Source organism: Postia placenta (genome assembly GCF_002117355.1).
Source record: "Postia placenta MAD-698-R-SB12 unplaced genomic scaffold POSPLAscaffold_3, whole genome shotgun sequence".
NCBI lineage: Eukaryota > Fungi > Basidiomycota > Agaricomycetes > Polyporales > Adustoporiaceae > Rhodonia > Rhodonia placenta.
Genome location: NW_020169834.1, coordinates 195,263 through 215,130, shown reverse-complemented (window position 1 = coordinate 215,130; position 19,868 = coordinate 195,263). Strand labels below are relative to the sequence as shown.

Below are 19,868 nucleotides of genomic sequence, written 5' to 3'. Positions count from 1 at the left end.
TCGGCACATTTCATTCCTCTCCCTCCCTCTTGCTGGCCTGCAGGGAACTTTGGGTGTACCATCGCGCAAGTAGCCGCGGTGTTTCAGGACTGCTCGGCGATATCGCTTACGTAACGCGCTCGCTATATCACAGCTGTCGAGGTGAGGCAGGACCTTGACCTGGTTCATCAGCACCTCGTCCCCCCGCTGCTTTCGTTTGCTGTAGTTTATTTTATTTACTTCTGTTCATCCAGACTCTATCGGCCGGTCCGATCCCTATCTGCACCCATTCCAACTTTCAGTGTCCGTCAAGTCATCGCTGTCCGGTTCCGAGTCGTCAATTCGTGCGGCTGCTGTGAGTGCTGACCACAGTTCGCTGCTGTCTGTTATTTACTGGATCACACAGTCCTACACTCACTTCCCCGGCAACTCGCTCATTCAAAGTTCACGACTATCACGATCATGCCCCGCCGTTCTGCGCCTACCCCGTTGCGTCTCGTCACAGGCCCCCTTCCACGACGCGGCCTGCCTCGGCACACACTCCCCTCAGTCCCGCGCCCAGCATTCCACCCGCCCGTGCGGCTCTCCGAAGGGCCCGTACCTCGCGAGCGCGCACACACATTCACGCTAGAGCCCGCAAGCGGACGCGTCGAACTCGCGCCTGTCGTACATTCCTTGATGGACGCCGCCAGCTCCCCGACATCATCTGTGTCCGGGTCGAGCGACGGCCGGCGCTCGCGTGCGAGCTGGGAGAGTGCGCGCTCGAGCGGAGAGTACGCGCACTCACAAGCACGGTCCCACTCGCGCGGGGAGTATTCGCACGCGCGGTCGCGCTCACGAGGGTCGTCCATAGATGGAGAGGGCGCAGAGTCGGAGGAAGATGATGTCCCGCGAGTGTGCGGCCCGTGGGAGAAGCACGCGCGTGCGTTCTCGCTGCCTGTTGACGTCAACGTCGTCGTTACCCCGCCGCGACCGGTCGCCATAAACCCCGTGCCGGTGTGGTGATACGGCTGCTCAGTTAGGTTCATGGACATTGTGTTCTTTGCTCGGACGGACTGCTGTCGGACATGGTTCTTGGATGGGACCTTTTATGAGGGTGCTTGCGTAGATCGTCAGTGCTCTGTATTTCTTTCGAATTGGAAGCAGCGTTGTTTTGGATGATTCGGCGCGTGTTGATCTCTCTAGATTATCTGGAGCAGCAATTGTCTGCGTCAGAAGAGGCTGTCGACACAGTGAAGCTGATTGCTTTCGATCCCTATCTTGGTGCTCTTAAGTCGCGAGGCTTTGGAGGACCCTGATCCTTTAGGCGCACTGTCTGCGTGTCAAGAAATCAAAAAAGTCCGTCGGGAAATAACAATCCTAGGACAAAGAAATGGGTCAAAGGTGGGCGGTAGTGGCGCAGAGATGACGGCGGGTGGCCAACCAGAGATAGGCTGCCAAAAACAGGACATTCGGCGTAGCCCCTCATCTTCTCGCCATCATGGATAGTAATGGTGAGATATCCACTCTGTTCAGAAAGGACACTTTGTATGTATGTCTGCCTCCAGCGGCATGACTAATGGTCACATTGAAGAAGCTATTGGCATCGCGCCATGGGGTGCAGAATTTGTCGCTGTCTGCCATCGCCAGCGGAAGCAGAGAGCGACAGGGTAGATCGCGAGAGTCGACAAGCGGACGAAGAGACACTGGCGTAGATAATAATGTTAACTTCTACTGTGTGGCGCAGTTCTCGATCTGAGATCTCCCGATCACATATGGCCGCCACAGTACTGCAGACATACAGTGCTTCCGAGCTATATACATGCCTTGAATATAATCCCTGTACATGTTTGAGCATGTGGGGAAAGGCCTAGCTGCATGGCAATATATACATACGTATGAACATTACCAGAGCGAAATGCCACTCGAGAGGGGACTTTCGCGAAACATTTCTTACTCAACTCACAGTATGCGGAACTATTGAACACTGTGATCGGTTGAATGTAGCTGAAGATCTCCCTTCTGGATATGTAGAGAAACACTAGGAATGCCTAGATTATCGACTACTGATCCACGTGTGAATTCGAGCCGGCCTGCGTCAAAAGGGTGACGCCAACGCTGCCAAGATGTGTCTTGATTTGATATATGTATATTATAGGAATTACAGACACGAAGGCAGCAATTGTAGAGCCTACTACTGTGAGCTCAAAGAGGTTCAACGAAATCATCGGGGCCCACGGCTTGTCGGCGCCGGGCAGGTTGCGTGACCGGCGGGGATGAGTGGCCATTACGTAAGCTCACACCGCCCGTCAGAGCTGCGACCGGCGACTGCTGCGTCCCTTCCCAAGCTTATAACTCCCCATCTACTCTCAAACTGTAACAATAACCATGGCCCTCTTCAGGCGCAACAGGGGTGGGGCCGATGCCAGCGATGAAGGGAATGCAAAGCCCAAGAAGGAGAAGGGTAGTTGGCGGCGACCAGCCAGTAAGTCACCGCTACACTCGTCTACTCGGAGTATGACTTCATGCATGCTTCATCGCAGATACGGCCTTTAAGCAGCAGCGGCTGAAGGCCTGGCAGCCCATATTGACCCCTAAAACAGTGTTGCCGACTCTCTTCATCGTCGGTATCCTATTTGCACCGATAGGCGGGTTACTAATATGGGGGAGTGGTCTGGTGCGTCTTTGTCGGCGTCCTGAAGTCTGCGTTCACTTGATACCGTACTTGTCCAGGTCACTGAGATGACATTCGACTATACCCAATGCGAGAACCAAACGCCATCATCATCGTCAGCGGACCTCACATACCACAACTTCACCTCGTACAAGTACCAGCTTAAAGCATCTGACGCACACGCCCCCTATAACCCCCCGTCATACGCCTTCGTTAACAACTCCGGCAATGCACAATGTTATATTCAGTTCGACATCCCCTACAGCCTCACCCCCAGCGTCTTCCTCTACTACAAGCTCACCAACTTCTACCAGAACCACCGGCGCTACGTGAACAGCTACGACTCGAATCAACTGAAAGGCCAGTATGTGAGCACCAGCACGCTCAATGGTGGTGACTGCAAGCCTCTTGCTACGATAAACGGTAAAGCGGTCTACCCTTGCGGGTTGATCGCCAACTCACTTTACAACGGTGCGTGATCGAGATATGGTGCACAACGACATCCTTACCCGATCACAACAGACACATACTCGGCGCTCACGTCGACGACGAACCCGTCGCGTACGTATAACTTCTCGCAGACGGGTATCGCGTGGCCCGGCGAGGCAAAGAAGTACGCAACAACCCCTGGTTACAACGTTACGGACATAGTACCGCCGCCGAACTGGAAGAAGTATTCTGGAGGGTACAACGAGAGCAACTTGCCGGACCTGAAGAGCGATGAGCACTTCCAGAACTGGATGCGCACAGCGGGCCTGCCGACGTTCAGCAAGCTGTACGGGCGCAACGACGACACGACGCTGGAGAAGGACAGGTATACGATCATAGTGGACCTAAGTGCGTTGCCATCGATTTTTTCACGAGTTGAACGCTGACGAGCCTATTGTTAGACTATCCTGTCATCTCATATGGCGGTACAAAGTCTATTGTTATCTCGACGGTGTCTTGGATTGGCGGGAAGAACCCGTTCCTGGGATGGGCATACGTAGCTGCTGCGGCACTGCTCGTTGCCCTTGCTATCCTCGGGACCATCCGGCATATGGTTCGCCCAAGGTCAGTTTTCGCTATATCATTGATACATAGCGTCTCACGCGAAGATGGTTTGCAGGAAACTCGGCGACATGTCATTGCTTTCTTGGAACCGATAGAACACTTTGTCTCGTATTTAGTGGACGTTCACCTGTATCATCATACTTGGGCTTTTCGCCACGTAGCCTCGCTCGTTCTAATGGATTATTGCTATGCTGTATTTCCCACACACGCTTTTCATAGTCGCGGGACAGGTGAATAGCTACGTGGTGGGCCCAGGCTGATGTAATCTGCGACGATCAAGGCGGGTAGGCTGCTCCCAAATGCGGTGTAAGAGTACTCATAGCGGCTGCGATCAAGTTTTTCCAGTTGCGCAGGCTGTCTCATTGCTACCAGAAAGAACTTCACCCTCCGGGTCATTTTGCGCAATGTAGCCGACCCCGTCGCATTGGACAACGAAATGCTGATCCGTCTCTTCACGAATCTCAAACTTTGCGTTTGTTAGGTGCTCCGCGACCCATATTGCCGTCCTAAGTTTACGCCATCAAAATCAAGTTGACCAGACATAGCGACTTCATATACTCACTTCGTATGCAGTGTGATCGGACCAGTCCTGACCCTGGAGCGCCCCTGAGCTAGGGCGAGGAATATAATCATTTGGTCCTGATGCACGATTGTTGTTTGAGAAATGACCCATGGGGGTTGAGCGAGGGAAGAACGCAATCCTACCTGCATGTATTCATCCACGCACCCTCCGTGTCTCAGGTTCCGCGCCAGTTCTTCTGCAGCTTCTTGGCCGACTGCAGCCGGATGCTTCCCTTTGGAGCCCACTGCGCTTCCTCCAAGAATACACCCGCCCTGTGTCTCTACCCACAGGACTATCCCAGAGCCGCTGCCAACAGCCTCAGAAGGCTTCTCTCGTACAGTCTCAATGTGAATGACTTTTGCACTGACACCTGCGGCGACAAGAACTGCGGCAGCCCCATCGCGCATACTCGCAGCAAGGTGTGCCGGGAGCCCAGCGACGTAGGCGCGGCCATTCACTGCAGTCACGGGCCCGCGCTCCGTCAGTGTCACAGGTGGAAGGGGATCGGTGCGAGGGGTGACAGAGACGTGCACCTCACCGCCGCCCTTGGGGTAAAACCCGCGCTTCGCGATGTGCAGCGCGGGAGACAGCGCGAGGTGCCGCCGGAGGAAGGGTAGAAAGACGTTCAGCGTGTAGTCGATCTGCGGGGCTTGCAGCGCGTTGGTACCGCCACGGAGTGTGAGGTGAGTGGGTACATAAGTGCGCGCAGGCGGCGCAAAGAGCAGACATGGGAGAGACACTTGCAGAAGCAGGGTGACCGAGCCGGCGGTCTGAGGGTCGGCGACATAGTGCTCGGAAAGGCGAATGTGTCCTGGGTAGAACTCCATTTTTGTTGAGCCCAGCTCGCTGCCTATCAGATTCCCCGAGCAGAGCTCTGAGACGAGGCGTAGTCCTGGTGGAGATCATGAGCGTTGTGTGTGGTTCCCCAGCAGCGCGGACGTACCTGCTGCATGTTGTGGCCTCAAACCGGACTGCTTGCGGCCAGAGCGTATATTCTCTATCGCAATAGGCCGGTGAAGAAGTGCGGAGAGAGCGACCGAGTTGCGGAGCAACTGGCCACCGCCTTCAAGCGTGCTTCCATCTATGAGCAAGGGTATTACTGCTTCAGCCATACTACTTTGTGTACGAGGCAGCTATATGTTGGCGAGGATTATCTGTTGGTTGTTGGGTATGGAATTGACGTTGTACACATTTCGGTGAGAGTCACCGCGGTGTGGTGGACGTGAAGACGCACTGGCGCCCACAACAGTTTACCTTTTAAGGTTATATCTTTACTCGATATGGAGAGATCCCTGTGTACTTCGTTGCAGCTTGTTGTCTTCATTCACATCTGCATAGACATCTAGAGGGGATTCGGCGCGATCTAGTCTGATCTATCCTATTATTGAAGACAATATTGCGTACCTCGAGGCTAGGTAACGCGGTGCCTCGGCAGTCACCGATACTGCGACCGGTCTCATAATCGCAACGCTTGTGGCTGGTGCAGCGACGACCACGCCAGACTTGGATCCTCCATTCTCGTCGTCTTCGTCGTCGGCGGCGGCAAGATGGGTGACGCTCAGCGCAAGGAGCTTAATGCTTTCTTCTCCTTCTTCGCGACATTCGACCTCACCAGGCCCGTCACTACCATTGCGGACCTGTCTGACGGCGCCGCCCTCTTCGAGGTTCTCTCTCTTGTGTATGTCACCATGTCGAACTGCTCTCGAGCGCACATTTCTGAATCTGTGTAATGCCTAGCGATGCGGAGTACTTCCGCCAACCTACTCGTCCATCGGCGCAGCCGTCGGACAACTGGGTTCTGCGCTTCAGTGCCCTCAAACGCCTGTACCGCCTTATGACACAGTACTTCTCTGACGTGCTCCATCAGCCTACGAGTGCACTTGACGTGCCAGATCTCCAGGCTATTGCCCAGGACCACAATGTCCCCGCTACTCTCATTATGTGCCGCCTGACCATCGCGATCGCGGTCCAGTGCGAGAAGAATAAGGAAATCATTGAGAAGATCCAACAGCTGAGCGAGTTAGAGCAACACTCGCTCATGCGTGTCATCGAGCAGGTCATGGCAAAGGTTAAGGTCTCCGGAAACCCCAGCATCGGCGAGGTAAGCATGACGGAAGACGACCACTACTATCAGATCCAGAGCGAGCGCAGTCGCATCCTGGCCGAGAAGGAGACACTGGAAAAGGTGTACCAGGCACTGCTTGAAGAGCATCGTACATTGCAGACAAATTTTGACGACGTCGCGTCCGAAAAGGAGGATGCGCTTGCGCAGTTCCGGCAGGCGCAGCGGGATGCGGAGAACAAGCGGGTGGACAGCAGAGGGGATGCGATCATGCGTGCCGAGATCGACCGCCTGCGTACCGAGCTGTGAGTAGCGCGCCCTCGTGAGCATGGAGACAGGGTAATGAAAGCATGACAGCCAGAAGAGTGAGGACAACTTGGCGATGGCAGAGGCCGAATTGGACAAGCAGACTTCGTTGGTCACGGATCTCACTCGGAGGGTCGATGAGCTTCAGGTCAAGGCGGACGAGGCTGCACGTCTAAAAGACCAGGTCGACGAGTAAGTGCTTAAATTATGAGATGGGACAGTGCTAAGCGGGAGATATCAGATACCGACATGCTGCCGATAAACTGCAGAAGACGGAGAATGTCATGGAGAAGTACAAGAAGAAGCTCCAAGAAGGCGCTGACCTGCGACAACACGTCAAAGTAATCCTTCTTCTCTCATTACCGTTTCGTATGACTCATCACTGCATCGCAGGCTCTCGAGAAGCAGAACGCGGACCTTGTGGACCAAAATGCTTCCCTCGAAGAGGAATACCGCAAGGTCGCCGCGTTCAAGCCGCTCATGGACTCTTACCGAACACAGATATCCGAGCTCGAAACGAAGGTATCGGCGCGGACAACTGAGCTTGACGCTGTACGCTTCGACCTGGAGCAGACTCGCGCGAAACTCAAGACTTCTGAGACCGAGCGCGCAAAGGATTCAGAGACCCTCGAGCTGTACCAAGAGCGTGTGCGAGAACTTGAACTTGTGTCTACCGCACGCCCACCGGCTGCAACATCATCCGCGCGATCTCGGGCGCGTGCTGCAGAGTCTGCAGAAGAAGGCAGCACGGACGAGCTTACCGAAGAGGAGCTACTTGTGCAAAAGGAGGCCGCCCAAGACGAGGAGGACGAGGAGGCGGAGGTACAGGGCCTTGGCGAGGAGCTGGACTCTGCGCTGGCGGGGACGACGATGACGGACCTGAAGCTGCAGGTGCGTAAGCTGCAGCGCGAGCTGGAGGCGGTACGCAAGAATGAGGCAGACGCGAGCCGGGTGCTCGTGCTGGAGAATCTGCTGGATGATGCGAATCGGATGAAGGCGCGGTACGAGGCGGATTACCTCGCTGCGCACCGGGAGAAGCTTGTGTTGCAGCACAACCTGGAGGAAATCCGGAGCGGGAAGTCAATGGGAGACGGGTGTGTGCGACATTGGCTTCGTAGCTGCAGAGGAGGTCTGACCTGACTCACAGCGCCGAGGCGGCAATCGCGCTGCGCCAACGGCTGAACGAGACTGTGGATCAGCTTGATACTCTCCGGAAAGAGCATGCAGAGTTGGAGGTCAAGTTCGAGAGCATGAGCAAAGAGCTGACGATCGCGAAGTCCGACTGTGAGTGTTGTCACACCGCTATCGTTCACCTTACTGACGTCCTGATTGAATGTTAGTGACTCTGGTCAACAAGGACCAGGTCGATATACTAGCGACGCTGCGGGAATCCGTGAACGAGGACAAAGCAGGCTTGGAGGAGGAGGTCCAACAGTTGCAGGGTCAAATCAAGGAGCTATCGGACAAGAACAAGATGCAGCTCGAACAGATCAATGCCCTTCTTTTCGAGAAGGTTAATCTACAGAGCGAAGGCATCGATCAGCGAGAAAAGATGTTGCAGCGCGAGCGTGCTATTGGGTATGTCCTTTTTCGATTCCAAATGCACAGGAATCTGAAGACAATGTTTAGGGATCTGCGCGCATCGATATCTGGCAAGGACGTTCCAGAAGATATCAAAGCGCGCCTGCTCAGTTTGCATGAGGAGAATATCGTCATAAAAGAACAGTATAAGACTGCACAAGACAAGCTCACGAAGGCAAAGGCTGTACGTCATGAAATCCGTCTGGATCAGCTCATTGTGCTGAATGTCTCGTATAGTTCATCAAGCAACAAGACAAGCTCTTCAAGGAGGAGCATGCGAAGAAGAGTGGCTCCGCGTCTCCGGTAAGGCCTAAGCGTATTGAGTTTGGCCCATTTCGGCTCACTCCTCGTGCTTCAGGGCGCCTTCGAAGAAGCCGAAGGGAGCTATCGCTCGCAAATCAAGATTCAAGAAGAAGAAAATACGAGATTGAAGGTATGCATCGAGAGTAATCGACCCATACGTTCCTAATGACGTCCGCTTCTCATTTCCAGCGCGCCATCGCCGATATGGCGAAACGCTACTCGCGCGAACAGACTCTCATGCTTAGTGTCATACACACCCATGGTATGCAGGCTGCACGGGATCACCTCGGTAGCAAGCAGCAGCAGTCACGCATAGGCCCCACAAGCTGGCTGGGTCAACAAAGACGAAATGTCAGTACTCGCTTGATTATTGCAGAACAGGAGACTAACGGAGATTGCAGCTTGGCCAAACGCTTCGCCGCTGATACGATGTTCCCCATTTAACTGCGTCTCTTCTTCACATGTCTACTATACTACTTGGACGGAACTCGGACGCATCCCACATACCCTTCGCACTGATGAGTTCTCATATGTATATCTCAGTTGTCATCGTCATTGGTTGAGAAAGTTGTAGCATGCAACAATACTGAGTTGCTGATGTGCCACTTATTGCGGGCCGACATGGGATTACTATCCGTGACTCAATCCAAGACTAAGTTATAGACTTGTCATACTGTCGCGCTAGAGGTCGTGGTGCTTGCGCAGGCAGCTCGCCTGCGCTCGTCGAATGCCTTTGCTCTTTCCCATACATCGACTGTCAGCTCTGTCTCATGAAGTGACAGGGCGTATAGCCTATGTACGAGACGGGCTGTATTAGCGGCAGCAAATACGAATAGAGCTACGTCGACTGACTTTGCGATCGACATCCGCCGTATGAGATCGTCCGATGTAACCGACCTGTCTTGCTGTCGCTGACGCACAAAATCGCGTTGGATATACTGTGTAAGGTGCTCAGCAAGCCGTCGCACAGGCAGAGTGAACAGAGCGAACCTCTGAGGTTTCTTCGCTGACGTGCACCTTGCCTGCGCGCGCGCCCACCAGTAGGTCCCGGAACGCTGCTAGTCGTTCGGCTGAAGGCAACTTGATATCCTCCACAGGCTTGTAAAGTCTGGCGATCGCCTCAGGGTCTTTGGGTGCAGTAAGAGGCACAGAGATGTTCGTCTAAGAGGACACGATTAGTTAACAGGGAGCGACGAGGAGTGGTGGGCGCTGCGCACTCTGAATAATGCACTCTTGCTCCCTTCGCTGACCACAATGCAGCTGATGTCTGTAGGGAACGAGAACTGCGAGAATGGGAATTTGTAGGCGAGTGTCTGCGTGTTCATGACTTCCTGCAGCGCGTGCACATTCAGGATCCCTACACAAGCGAGGCTTCAGCATCCGAAATTTGTTTCAGATGAGAAAACGTTTTAAACCTTGCTCAACGAGCTTGCCCTCGTGCACCCCGCCCTCCGTTACGAGCAGCACCGTGCCCTGAGGCAGCTGCAGCACACCTGCGTGCAGGTCTTCCTCTTTACTCTCGGGCACAAACGCATCCTTGTTAAGCACATCAAGAGAGAGCGGGAGTGTGTGCGTCAGGGGCAGGATCTGTGCAAGCACAGTCGACAGTGTCGGGAGGAACGTGGGTGGCGCATCGGTTGTGGACGGCGTTGGCGAGGGTGAGGGGAAGTGCGTGAGGTTCAATGATGGAGGAAGGAGGGGCGGGCTACGCGATTGTCTGAAGATGCCTCATGATCAACGTCGAGATGGCATAAGATGCCATGCCAAACTTACACGCGTGCTATAGACGCGAGCAGCATCCACTCAGCCGCTTCGCGGTCGCCGCCTAGCGCCTCTTCCGCCATCCAAGAGATGAGCTCCGATCGAACCTTCGCGGGAGCACTGTGCTCGTCAGCGTCTGGGGTTGCAGTGCTTGGATATGGTCTGGACAGTAGTGTCGCCGTATGCTCTCGAATGTAGAGTACGTGCAGTGTAGGAACTTCGTCCCTCGACTCAAGACCTGTACCTGTGCTGGATACCGAAGTTCTTGCTGTGAGAAGGTCTGCTGGGGAGTAGCTGAGGGATATTGACGACTCCGTGGTCAAGATGCCGACGAATGTGACTATATCCGTAGACTTCAGCTTTTCCGCACTGTCCGTATCATATATCTATTGGAAGTTGAGTCATGTAGGTATATGGGCTGATAAATGAGGAAGATCGAACTTTGACTTGAACACCTATGTGAGGTAATGTGGGGTGAGGAAATTTGTGCGAGTGCTGAGGTAGATAGGCAGACGTTGACCCCGAGGCTGACCCTTATCCGTGGTCTGGTAAGAGTTCTGCATTGCGTTACACATTCGATTGGACGTACGGGTTTGCGAGCCATCCAGTTCTTCAGCACACCACGCCGACTCGGCGGGCACGCTGACTGCCCATAGGACATTACACTCCCTCAGGTTCGTGTAGTCCACTTCACCGTTCTCCTCCTCCGTGAGCTCAATACCCCATCCGCCGCACTTTCCATATGGCGACCTGGCGAGGTACATCTCGGAAGAGGGCGATGTGTCCTGCACCATTGCCCGGAAGCGTACGAGCGACCTATCTGGGAACGTAGTCGGGGGACTGCGAATGTCAAGGGATGGGATCTGTCCAGCATGTCTCAGAGTATATCCGATACGCGTAAGGCGGCACAGCTGACCTCCCGAAACGCTTCACTCGTGTGGAAGATCTGGGTGTAGTGTTCCGCGACCAGCCGGGGAAAATTATCATGACTTGTCCCATTTGGATCATTGTAGAGATCATGTAGGGTAGCAGTAGGATCGCGAAGGCTGGAAAACCGATATGTCAAACCCATTGTATCGTGAAATGTCTTAATTTTGAGGAAGGACTTGTGAAGGAAGGAAAAGCCACAGACGCGACGCGACGCGTTCATTTACGCCGTCAGCTTACGTAACCTCCGTATTAGTCTTCTGAGAGCGAAGTCTGACCTGTGTATGCTCCCCCGGCAAGTCTTAACAATATCTCAAGTATTTTCCTACTATTTTTCTGTCATCCTCAGGATCCTCTTGATAAATCATAATACACACACTGTGTTCTCAAGTCACTAAAGCTTACTGATGCGGCCTGGCTCTGGCCAGTCCTCACTTATCATGCCACACAAAACAAGTTAAACAGCCCATGGATATTGATACCCCACAAATATCCACACGGCTGCGGTACGGCAAAACACATGCGGATATTCATGTTGTATCATTTCACAGCTTTCATAAAAGACGGGAATGCTGATATAATATATTGATGGTATGAGCGGTTGGGTCGGTCGTAAGAAAAGGACCAACACCGTGATCTCTTGGCTTACTTACCACTTCATGGTGTTGTTCGGCCCGTGCATGATGGCGGAGCTGTGGAAAGACGCTCAGGATAGATCAAGTTCTAACATATGACGACTTGCATTTCAATCGCGCCGCATATTGTTGAGTCTTCCATTCCATCAATCATTGCGAGCGCATCTGGAACCTTAACAATTTGGAGCACGGGCGTCGTCGAAGTCGGTGAACGGCAGCACTCTTGAAGTAGGCGCACTGCGCGCGCCACCGAACTGTCGCAGTGTGGCGGTTCTAACGCTCGTCTCCACTGCCACCACGGCCACGGGATTGGACTAGTAGGTCATCAAATGACCTTCAGCAAATATGCCGCTCGCTGATGGCGTCTCTCGAACAGCTGTAGGCGTTGTTGAGACATATTAGCGAATTTCCAAATAGCGTGTGGCCGGTGAAAACTGTAAAATGGAAGATGATCACTTGACTCGCGCTCACTTGGCTTTCGACCTCCCTACGCCGTGAAAGCCTTGGCCCGTGTGCGAAGCGCACGTTGAAAAACTATCGATGTACACCTTGTATTGCAAATACTAGCATGAACAATTTGGAAATACTGTCAAACGAGTGCCAGAGCGTCTGCTTGTATACTGACATTGCTCCATGCGATCATCCGACGTAGTACAGCTACAGGACCACCTGAGAAAGGTATTCAATACAATTAAGAAGCCTTCCTGCGACTAACGACTCTATGTGAATGACAGGATATTAAGCTTGGCACGTAATGAACTGTTCGCCGTTGAATGCATTACTTGCCTTAATACTCTGTGGCCACTGTCAACACATCGGACACGCGCCCGTCGGGCGGGGTATGCTCCGTTCAATCGGACTTGTTGGCGCGCTGAATAGCCTCAACGTATCCACTTGTGCGCAGGTCGGGCTATTTGACTTCCGCCGGCGCTGAACCCTATGTCGCGAACATATATAAGCATGTAGGTGCTGGCCCTTTCTGACCCAGCCGTTGAACCAACTCAACCTCAAGTACTTATCCATCGAATTATCACCTCCATGTCCAACCATCCCATTGTTCAGCCCGTCCAAAGTCTGCACCCGGCGGTGCACAACCGCAGGGAGCTCCGCGATCTTCAGTCAGACCATCGTCAATTCTCCCTGTATATTCTCTCCCTTCGTGAGTGTTTCATTCAATATGCCAGATACCGTCTGTCTGACCGTGCTTCAGGAGAACTGATGAAGGAACATTTCAACGTGAACGACTTCTCGTACCCCAGCATCGCGGGTATCCATGGCCAGCCGTACGTGGAATGGGGCTCCTCCGGTCCAGAGACCAGCGACACCCAGTTTGGTGGCTACTGCACGCACGGTTCGGTGCTCTTCCCCACATGGCACCGTGTATACACTCTATTGTTCGAAGTGAGTCTCTCCCAATTGGGTGTAATCCAGAGTGCTAACGTGCAATGCAGCAAGCACTTTTTGCCAAGGCGAACGAGATCGCGAAGCAGTATCCCACGGAGAGGGACGAGTGGAGCAAGGCTGCCGATGCTCTGCGCTCGCCTTACTGGGATTGGGCTCATGCAGGCCCTGGCAAGCCCCAGGTTCCTTCAGTGCTTGTGACGCCGTCCATCTCTATCACGACGCCCGAGGGTGTCAAGGAAGTCGACAACCCGCTCTATACGTACAAGTTCTTGGATGTCTCAGTAACCAATTCTTTCGGAGACCCTTGGCATAACTGGAAGACTACACTCCGTTATCCCACCAACGAGAACCCTGATGCCAAGAGTAACATGGCTGGGTTCAACGAGTGCGTCGTCTCCACATGCGTGTCATATTCTCAACATTGACTTATTCGATAATTATGTCCAGCTGGTTCGTCGATGACGTCAAACATCTACGCAACGAGGTGTACATGTGCCTTACGCGCAATCCCAGATGGGAGACGTTTAGTAACCATTCTGCCACCGACGAGCCAGTAGGCGTCAACAGCTTGGAAACAATTCACGACCAAGTGCACGAAGGTATTGGCGGTTCCGAGACTGAGGGGCATATGGCTATCATTCCAGTGGCCGGTGAGTCGGGCGTTATTCTGGCTAGCACGGAACCTTTAACGGGCCGCATATGCACTAGCGTTCGATGCCAGTTTCTTCTTGCACCACACGAATGTCGACCGTCTGTTGTCTCTATGGCAGGCCTTGCATCCGGACTTGTGGGTCATCCCGGGGCCGCAGCCTAATGGAACATTCACCATCGCAGATGGCGCCACTGTCAATGTCGACTCCGGTGAGCATTTCAGCTCGGCTTCGTGAACTATGCCTACATACTCATCGTGTCGATAGACCTCACTCCCTTCTGGAACACTCAGTCTACGTACTGGAAGTCGACCGAAGTGAAGAGCACCGATGATCTTCTTTACACGTACCCCGAGTTCAACGGCCTGGAGAAGAGCTCCCCCCAACAGGTCAAGGAGGCCATCATGGAGAAAGTCGATGCACTGTATGGACATCATCTCTTCGTCCCGAAACCGAAGCCAATGCCATCCGGCCGCACTCCCCGTACATGGAACCTTCACATTCGGTTCAAGAAGTACGAGTTCGGATCCAGCTTCGGCATTGACGTGCTCTTTGATGGACAGCGTGTGGCGTCTGTCGCTTCGTTCGCTAGTCGTCGCAACACGCCTTGCGCGAACTGCCAGAACAACATCAATCTGGAGCTCGACAGTTTCGTGCACCTCACGGAGCTTTTCTACGAGAAGGAGCCCTCGCTTCATTCCCTGGATTTGGAGCACGTTCGACCACTCTTGGAGAGAATCACGTTCGTCATGCGGGGCCGCAAGGTGAGTATTCTCTACCCTGGATGAGGAACCAGACTCAAATATGCTCATGAATATCCAGGAGGACGGATCTCCGGCAGACATTGACCATGATCTTCCCTCTTTGAAGGTATTGCCCTACTCTCAGGATATCATCGATCCGGATTCGTCGTTCCCCCGCCTCGGGAACGTTGTGCACTATCCTGGAGTCCTGAGGGGACGGCTCGGGCAGCTTCCGTACTCCGAATGGGCCCTTCCCAGTGAAGGAACGGCCTAAGAAGCTTCGCCGCACATCGGCAAGGCACACACGTCCTGGAATGATGCTGGGACTGAGGATAACACTTGTGCCAATATTTCTGTACGATAGTGTGTGTGTGTGTGTATAATGTATCAACGACAAAGTCTATGAAGTTTCTCCATGCTACCTGACAGCCCATGATCTTTACTCGCTCCGCTCCGCACTACACGCGCATGTATTATCCGGCATAGGGCAAAGCCCTCAAGCGGATACAAAACTGGATTTATAAATTTCTTAAAAAAATAAATAAGTCTATGAAGTAAGAAATACACGCAATAACTAGTATGACATTAGCAGTTTTTTTGTGCAGGCAGTTGTGTGCAGCTGTGCCGTTTGATCCGAGATTGTATATGAGCGCTTGAGCGACCGCGCTGCTAGCGTCCGCTTCCTTCATGCGCGTCTTAGACCTCTACTCACATCTCAACACTTATGTTTTGAACCTCTATCTCCATAGGCTGAGGTAGTGCTCAGAAAACCAGCATACTGTGGAGTGACAACAACTTGCAATCTCGTCTATCCTGATCTCTGAGCTGCAGCCGTCGAATTCTGAGTCCTGCACCTCTCGTGACGCCGTCTGCCCTTGCTCGTCCGCGAGGAATTGCTCTTTCTGTCCCCCACGGTTTCAGGATCAGCCAATCTTGTGTAGCGGCTGTCCTGAACTTGCATAGGCTCCCCATCCCCGGACTCAGCACTAGTCTAGCTCGAATATCTCATTGACACAACTCTAGTCTCCAAGTACTCCTTTGCAATATGGCGGCGACAGGGCACCTACTCTCGCTGAAAGTTATGCGGGTCTCAGTGCGTCAGCAGTCGATTGCCAGTCCTGCTCAGCACAGTTGAGTTGCCATGCGACAGCGACCCTCTACGACCAGTGCATGGGAACCATTCTACTCCAGCTCGCCATCATTCTCCGCGCACTCGACCGGATCAATTGTCTCACTGCAAGGGAAAACTGCCCTTCCAGGGCACCCAAAGACGCTCCGCGATCTCAGCCATGTTACAGAAGTGCTCATGCTCCCGTCCTCGTTTGGCGCAATCCAGCTTGGAGAGACCTTCACTAGCTGCATTTCAGTTAACACCGAGGCCAAAATGGACGTGGAGTCTGTCGTATTGACGGTCGAGATGCAAACCGCGACGACAAAGGCGGTTCTTGCTCAGTTCGGTGGGCCGGAGCAGCGGTTGGCGCTTGGGGAGTCGCTGGAGCGCATCGTCAGTCACGAAATCAAGGAACTCGGTCAGCATGCATTAGCCTGTACAGTTTCTTATCGACTCCCCCCTGGTGACCATGCTACAATTCCTCCTGTCACCGATCCTAATGACCCAGGCCTTCACGTATTTCGCAAGTTCTACAAGTTCGCTGTAAGTGGTGCCTGATGTTACATGCTTCGGCAAAGCTTAAGCGGCTTTGTATGTAGGTAACAAACCCGCTGTCAGTTAAGACGAAGGTCCATGTACCCCGCGCCCCGTCTGCGCTTCTCTCACGACCTGAGCGCGAGAAGGTCTTTCTAGAGATTCACATACAAAACCTGACCGAGGACGCAATGTGGCTGGAGCGTATGCACCTCGAGTGCGCGGACAGCTGGAAGGTGCACGACGTTAACCTCGCTGATGATGGCTCAGAGACGGGGAAGGAGGGCATATTCTCCGGATCTATGGCGCTCATGCAGCCACAAGATATGCGTCAATACGTGTATGTTCTCTCGCCCGTCGTTCTGGCCACCTTCCCGGTGGCACATGCACCTGGCAGTATTGTCCCGTTGGGTAGACTGGACATTTCTTGGAGATCTTCGTTTGGGGAACCCGGCCGCCTGTTGACGTCGGTAAATTGTCCTGTACTGAATTCCTTGTTGAGTTCTCTGAAATCTTAGTTAGATGCTGTCCCGGCGCATACCGCTCATCCAAGCCCCACCGCAAACACCCAACCAGCCCCCCGCACTGCCGGCCAAGCAGCATGCGTCTGCGATCCCTCTACATCTCCAACGCACTGCGTCGCTCACGAGCGGTCCGCCGTCCCGGCCGCGGTCGCCACAACTCAACCAGCGGCCCATGAGTCCTCCTGCCGCTGCCGCTGGTGCGACTCCATTCCGACCTGGATCGCCCTTCCGCAGCCGCACCACGACTCAAGGGCCGCAATCCCCCATACCTGTGCCAGCATCGCCCAACCCAGCCATGATTCGCAAGGAAGATGTAGGAGTGGACCTCGTCGTTCGCACTATCCCGCGTGACGCGCTGCACGTCGAGCAGCCTTTCACTGTCGCTTTTACCTTGAATGTCTCCGCCCCTGTCCCTCTCGCGCGGCTTTCGGAGTCCCGCGCCGTGCGGCTCCTTTCGCTGGTCGTGCAGCACCTTCGGCCACCACGACCAGTCCAGGCGGAGGGTGCCGCGGCGGCACCCGCACCATCCAAAGAGGACCCGTACAGCCCACGTCTCCCGGCATCAGGGCTGTCGAGTCCGTCTCCGTACGGCACGCCCCAGCGCGCGGACTTCCAGGACTTCCTCGCGCGCCGGCTCCTCGTCACGTCCCCCCGGCGCATGGCCATAGACGACGACGCACAAACGGACGGTGGTGCGACGCCGGCGCCATTTGGGACGCGTTTCGGTGCTGAGGTCGTCTCGTTGCCCCCGCCGTTTGTGCAGGCGGGCTCCGGTGCAGGCGGCAAGCTCGCCGTGTGCAAGGATGTAGTGTCTCTGGGTGGATCAGCCGTGTTCCTACCCCAGCTGCGGCTTGCGCCGCCATTTGAGCCGGGGGAGACTACCGGGCGCACGCCCGCGCACGAGAGGAACGTGAGCACGGACACCACCGACAGCGAGGCGGACAGTGAATCCGGGGAGGCCGGCGGGAATCTGACAGTGAAGGTCGTGGCTTCGCAGGATTTCGAGCTGTCCTACTTGCCGCTGAAGCGGGGGTTTGTGACATTCGGTGGGCTGCGGGTGGTTCTGATCGAGGACGTGACCGTCAATGAGGGCCAGGAGGAGAGCGCGCAGTCGAGGCATCATGCTGAGGATGTTCGTGTTCTGAAGGAGTGGGACGTCGTTGGGGAGATCTGGGTTGAGTCTTGAGAGCAGTCGCGGTGGCGCGGCAGCTGATCCGCACTTGTACAAACTCAGTACAGTGTCTAGGTTGATTTCCCGGGTGACCGCCTTCGTGTTGAGTTCAACACCTTTGTTTGCCATGAATCATAATTATTGTTCTGACTTGCTTTGATGCTTGGATCCCGGGGACCGACTATTGGCAAGCATACATTGGGTAGTGTACGATATAGCGACGCAGCCTTGCCGACAGAGGATCTGGCCTCGGGTTGAGATCCGTGCTTTTCACCAAGCCTTGAGATGGTATCTTTAACATGGCTCGCTCACAAAGTCTCCTCACAAGTTTCCTTCGAGACGAACATCCCTCCCTAGATTTGTACCAGATTCCTTGTAACAGCTCTGCATATTTTGAAGTGCTCATTGGAGTGCAACAATGTTTTAATTGTTATGGGCCGTTAGAGAGAAGGGGAGACGATTGAGATTTGGATTGCCTGGCTTGTGTACATAGGGCGGCGGGTCCTCTACAAGGCTTGAGCACAACTTCAGAACATACATTCCAAGTTTTGCTGTCGAAAAAGGCCGCAGCCTCGTATGCAGTAATCCACATAGGGCTTGGTCTTCAAGCTGTCTTTGGTCATCTAGACCTCTCGCGTTGTCCACGTACTCTGTCTTTGGCTGTGCAACCTCTCGATCTTGATCGTATGTTGATGATCGAGCTCTGAGATCTCATTCTCTGCGCTGTGCACTTCCCCCGCCAATTGTTTGCCCTTCCTTAGAAAACATTGTGTTTCAATTTCTACGTATCCTCGAAGACTCAAGCGACTCCCGATATAGACATATCGTGTGCATAGCCGGCCATCCACGAGAAAGACCTGACTCGGGGTGTATCGGAATCCGCACAGGTACAACATGACCCGGTATACCAGTGCTGATTGTCTCTTCTACTTTGAATAGTACCCTGCAGCAGCGGATTGAAAGAGAAGCTGACAAGGGTGACCGCGTTCGCGTCTGCGGACGTCGGCCACACCGCAACCTCCCCAAAGTTCGATGCGACCTCCGTGATGAGCAGCGTATCTATTTGCGACGATGGCAACGGTAATGAGCTGCGCTCGCCCATTCTAACTAGTCTAGTTAGGAAATCAACCATGGAGAGCACAGTCTCAGGTGTGGAAAATGCAGACCACGCGGCCTGGCGCCTCATGGGCTTTCGAGAGGCACCGAAATCAATTCCAACGACAAAACGTGCCATCACACGCGCTCACAACGCTGTAAAAGTGTACAGGCGCACATTGTCGCTGTCCTAACTCGGCCTCTCGTCGCCACTCGGACCCAGTTGGACCCATTGTTCTGCGAATTCAGGCTCCGCGATCCTCATGTCCTTGTTCCGTTCACAGACATCGATGACACTTCGCATCACCGCCATCAGTGGATAGACGTATAAGCGGAGGGCCAAGGCCCGCAACTTGCCGCCTCGTGGGTCGAACAGACCTTGGTCCGAGAGTATAAAACGACCCGCATTTCTGCGCCCTTCTTAATCTTCCTCCCTCACCCACTCCTCTGTGCCAGTGTCTCCGCCCTCCAGATACCCTGCTCAACTAGATACAACACCTCAAGTCGTCTGAATCATCGCTAAGTCTCTGATCATTTGTTGTCTGCTCTTTCATGTTCTTCCGTTGTGGCTGCTGTCTCATGTGCTTGCGTTTGCCTGTTACCTTATCCTCCTTCATGTGTTATCGTTCTCACTATGCTGCTCGCCCATTTGTTCTCCTTTTCTTCATGTCTCGTCTCTACGCCACATTGTCCACCTGGTCCAAGCCACAAGTCTGTTCTCGACCTCTGGCGACCTTGTGCATCGGTCTACGACATCTACTGCTGCTGTGCTTGACTCGCATACTCTCTGGGCTTGTGCTGTGTGCTTCAGCGT

At 54.0% G+C, this 19,868-nt stretch overlaps 7 protein-coding genes across 7 annotated transcripts; 4 read left to right on the top strand and 3 right to left on the bottom strand.

Moving 5' to 3' along the window:
* Positions 1-167: 167 nt before the first annotated feature.
* Positions 168-1,140, bottom strand: POSPLADRAFT_1038733 (hypothetical protein). Its single transcript, XM_024477434.1, has 2 exons — positions 386-1,140; positions 168-334 (listed from the first exon to the last, which is right to left on the bottom strand). The coding sequence occupies exon 1, from the start codon at positions 1,011-1,013 to the stop codon at positions 414-416; it is 600 nt and encodes a 199-aa protein (XP_024341430.1). The 5' UTR covers positions 1,014-1,140; the 3' UTR covers positions 168-334; positions 386-413.
* Positions 1,141-2,306: 1,166 nt separating this feature from the next.
* Positions 2,307-3,881, top strand: POSPLADRAFT_1178196 (hypothetical protein). Its single transcript, XM_024488575.1, has 6 exons — positions 2,307-2,443; positions 2,502-2,635; positions 2,692-3,103; positions 3,155-3,469; positions 3,523-3,685; positions 3,741-3,881. Exons 1-6 carry the CDS (start codon positions 2,347-2,349, stop codon positions 3,778-3,780), a joined length of 1,161 nt encoding a protein of 386 aa, XP_024341429.1. The 5' UTR covers positions 2,307-2,346; the 3' UTR covers positions 3,781-3,881.
* Positions 3,882-4,016: 135 nt separating this feature from the next.
* On the bottom strand, positions 4,017-5,359 carry POSPLADRAFT_1136578 (hypothetical protein; the record flags this gene model as incomplete). Its single annotated transcript, XM_024484702.1, has 4 exons — positions 4,017-4,191; positions 4,248-4,324; positions 4,391-5,139; positions 5,191-5,359. The coding sequence occupies 4 exons, from the start codon at positions 5,357-5,359 to the stop codon at positions 4,017-4,019; spliced, it is 1,170 nt and encodes a 389-aa protein (XP_024341428.1).
* Positions 5,360-5,794: 435 nt separating this feature from the next.
* Positions 5,795-8,943, top strand: POSPLADRAFT_1053441 (hypothetical protein; the record flags this gene model as incomplete). Its single annotated transcript, XM_024480408.1, has 13 exons — positions 5,795-5,925; positions 5,985-6,614; positions 6,667-6,807; positions 6,857-6,956; positions 7,009-7,709; positions 7,763-7,899; positions 7,956-8,193; positions 8,245-8,380; positions 8,434-8,499; positions 8,555-8,629; positions 8,689-8,761; positions 8,826-8,850; positions 8,901-8,943. The coding sequence occupies 13 exons, from the start codon at positions 5,795-5,797 to the stop codon at positions 8,941-8,943; spliced, it is 2,496 nt and encodes an 831-aa protein (XP_024341427.1).
* Positions 8,944-9,060: 117 nt separating this feature from the next.
* POSPLADRAFT_1069116 (hypothetical protein) lies at positions 9,061-11,869 on the bottom strand (the record flags this gene model as incomplete). Its single annotated transcript, XM_024482335.1, has 10 exons — positions 9,061-9,291; positions 9,352-9,437; positions 9,490-9,660; positions 9,717-9,856; positions 9,915-10,216; positions 10,273-10,646; positions 10,702-10,793; positions 10,850-11,123; positions 11,177-11,306; positions 11,841-11,869. 10 exons carry the CDS (start codon positions 11,867-11,869, stop codon positions 9,168-9,170), a joined length of 1,722 nt encoding a protein of 573 aa, XP_024341426.1. The 3' UTR covers positions 9,061-9,167.
* Positions 11,870-12,817: 948 nt separating this feature from the next.
* On the top strand, positions 12,818-15,147 carry POSPLADRAFT_1178191 (hypothetical protein). The gene is made up of 7 exons (XM_024488574.1): positions 12,818-12,981; positions 13,033-13,223; positions 13,274-13,611; positions 13,674-13,876; positions 13,935-14,087; positions 14,144-14,640; positions 14,699-15,147. The coding sequence occupies exons 1-7, from the start codon at positions 12,861-12,863 to the stop codon at positions 14,891-14,893; spliced, it is 1,698 nt and encodes a 565-aa protein (XP_024341425.1). The 5' UTR covers positions 12,818-12,860; the 3' UTR covers positions 14,894-15,147.
* Positions 15,148-15,664: 517 nt separating this feature from the next.
* POSPLADRAFT_1064864 (hypothetical protein) lies at positions 15,665-18,095 on the top strand (the record flags this gene model as incomplete). Its single annotated transcript, XM_024481862.1, has 5 exons — positions 15,665-15,712; positions 15,770-16,148; positions 16,173-16,273; positions 16,330-16,734; positions 16,787-18,095. 5 exons carry the CDS (start codon positions 15,665-15,667, stop codon positions 17,972-17,974), a joined length of 2,121 nt encoding a protein of 706 aa, XP_024341424.1. The 3' UTR covers positions 17,975-18,095.
* Between the last annotated feature and the right edge of the window lie 1,773 nt (positions 18,096-19,868).

Excerpts from the sequence above, each read along its gene's own strand:
- POSPLADRAFT_1178191 (XM_024488574.1), top strand. The coding sequence starts at position 12,861 with ATGTCCAACCATCCCATTGTTCAGCCCGTCCAAAGTCTGCACCCGGCG. Across the intron at positions 12,982-13,032 it reads CCTGTATATTCTCTCCCTTC|GAGAACTGATGAAGGAACAT; the intron begins GTGAGTGTTTCA and ends ACCGTGCTTCAG. Across the intron at positions 14,088-14,143 it reads CACTGTCAATGTCGACTCCG|ACCTCACTCCCTTCTGGAAC; the intron begins GTGAGCATTTCA and ends TCGTGTCGATAG.
- POSPLADRAFT_1178196 (XM_024488575.1), top strand. The coding sequence starts at position 2,347 with ATGGCCCTCTTCAGGCGCAACAGGGGTGGGGCCGATGCCAGCGATGAA. Across the intron at positions 3,470-3,522 it reads TACGATCATAGTGGACCTAA|ACTATCCTGTCATCTCATAT; the intron begins GTGCGTTGCCAT and ends GCCTATTGTTAG. Across the intron at positions 3,686-3,740 it reads CGGCATATGGTTCGCCCAAG|GAAACTCGGCGACATGTCAT; the intron begins GTCAGTTTTCGC and ends GATGGTTTGCAG.
- POSPLADRAFT_1038733 (XM_024477434.1), bottom strand. The coding sequence starts at position 1,013 with ATGTCCATGAACCTAACTGAGCAGCCGTATCACCACACCGGCACGGGG.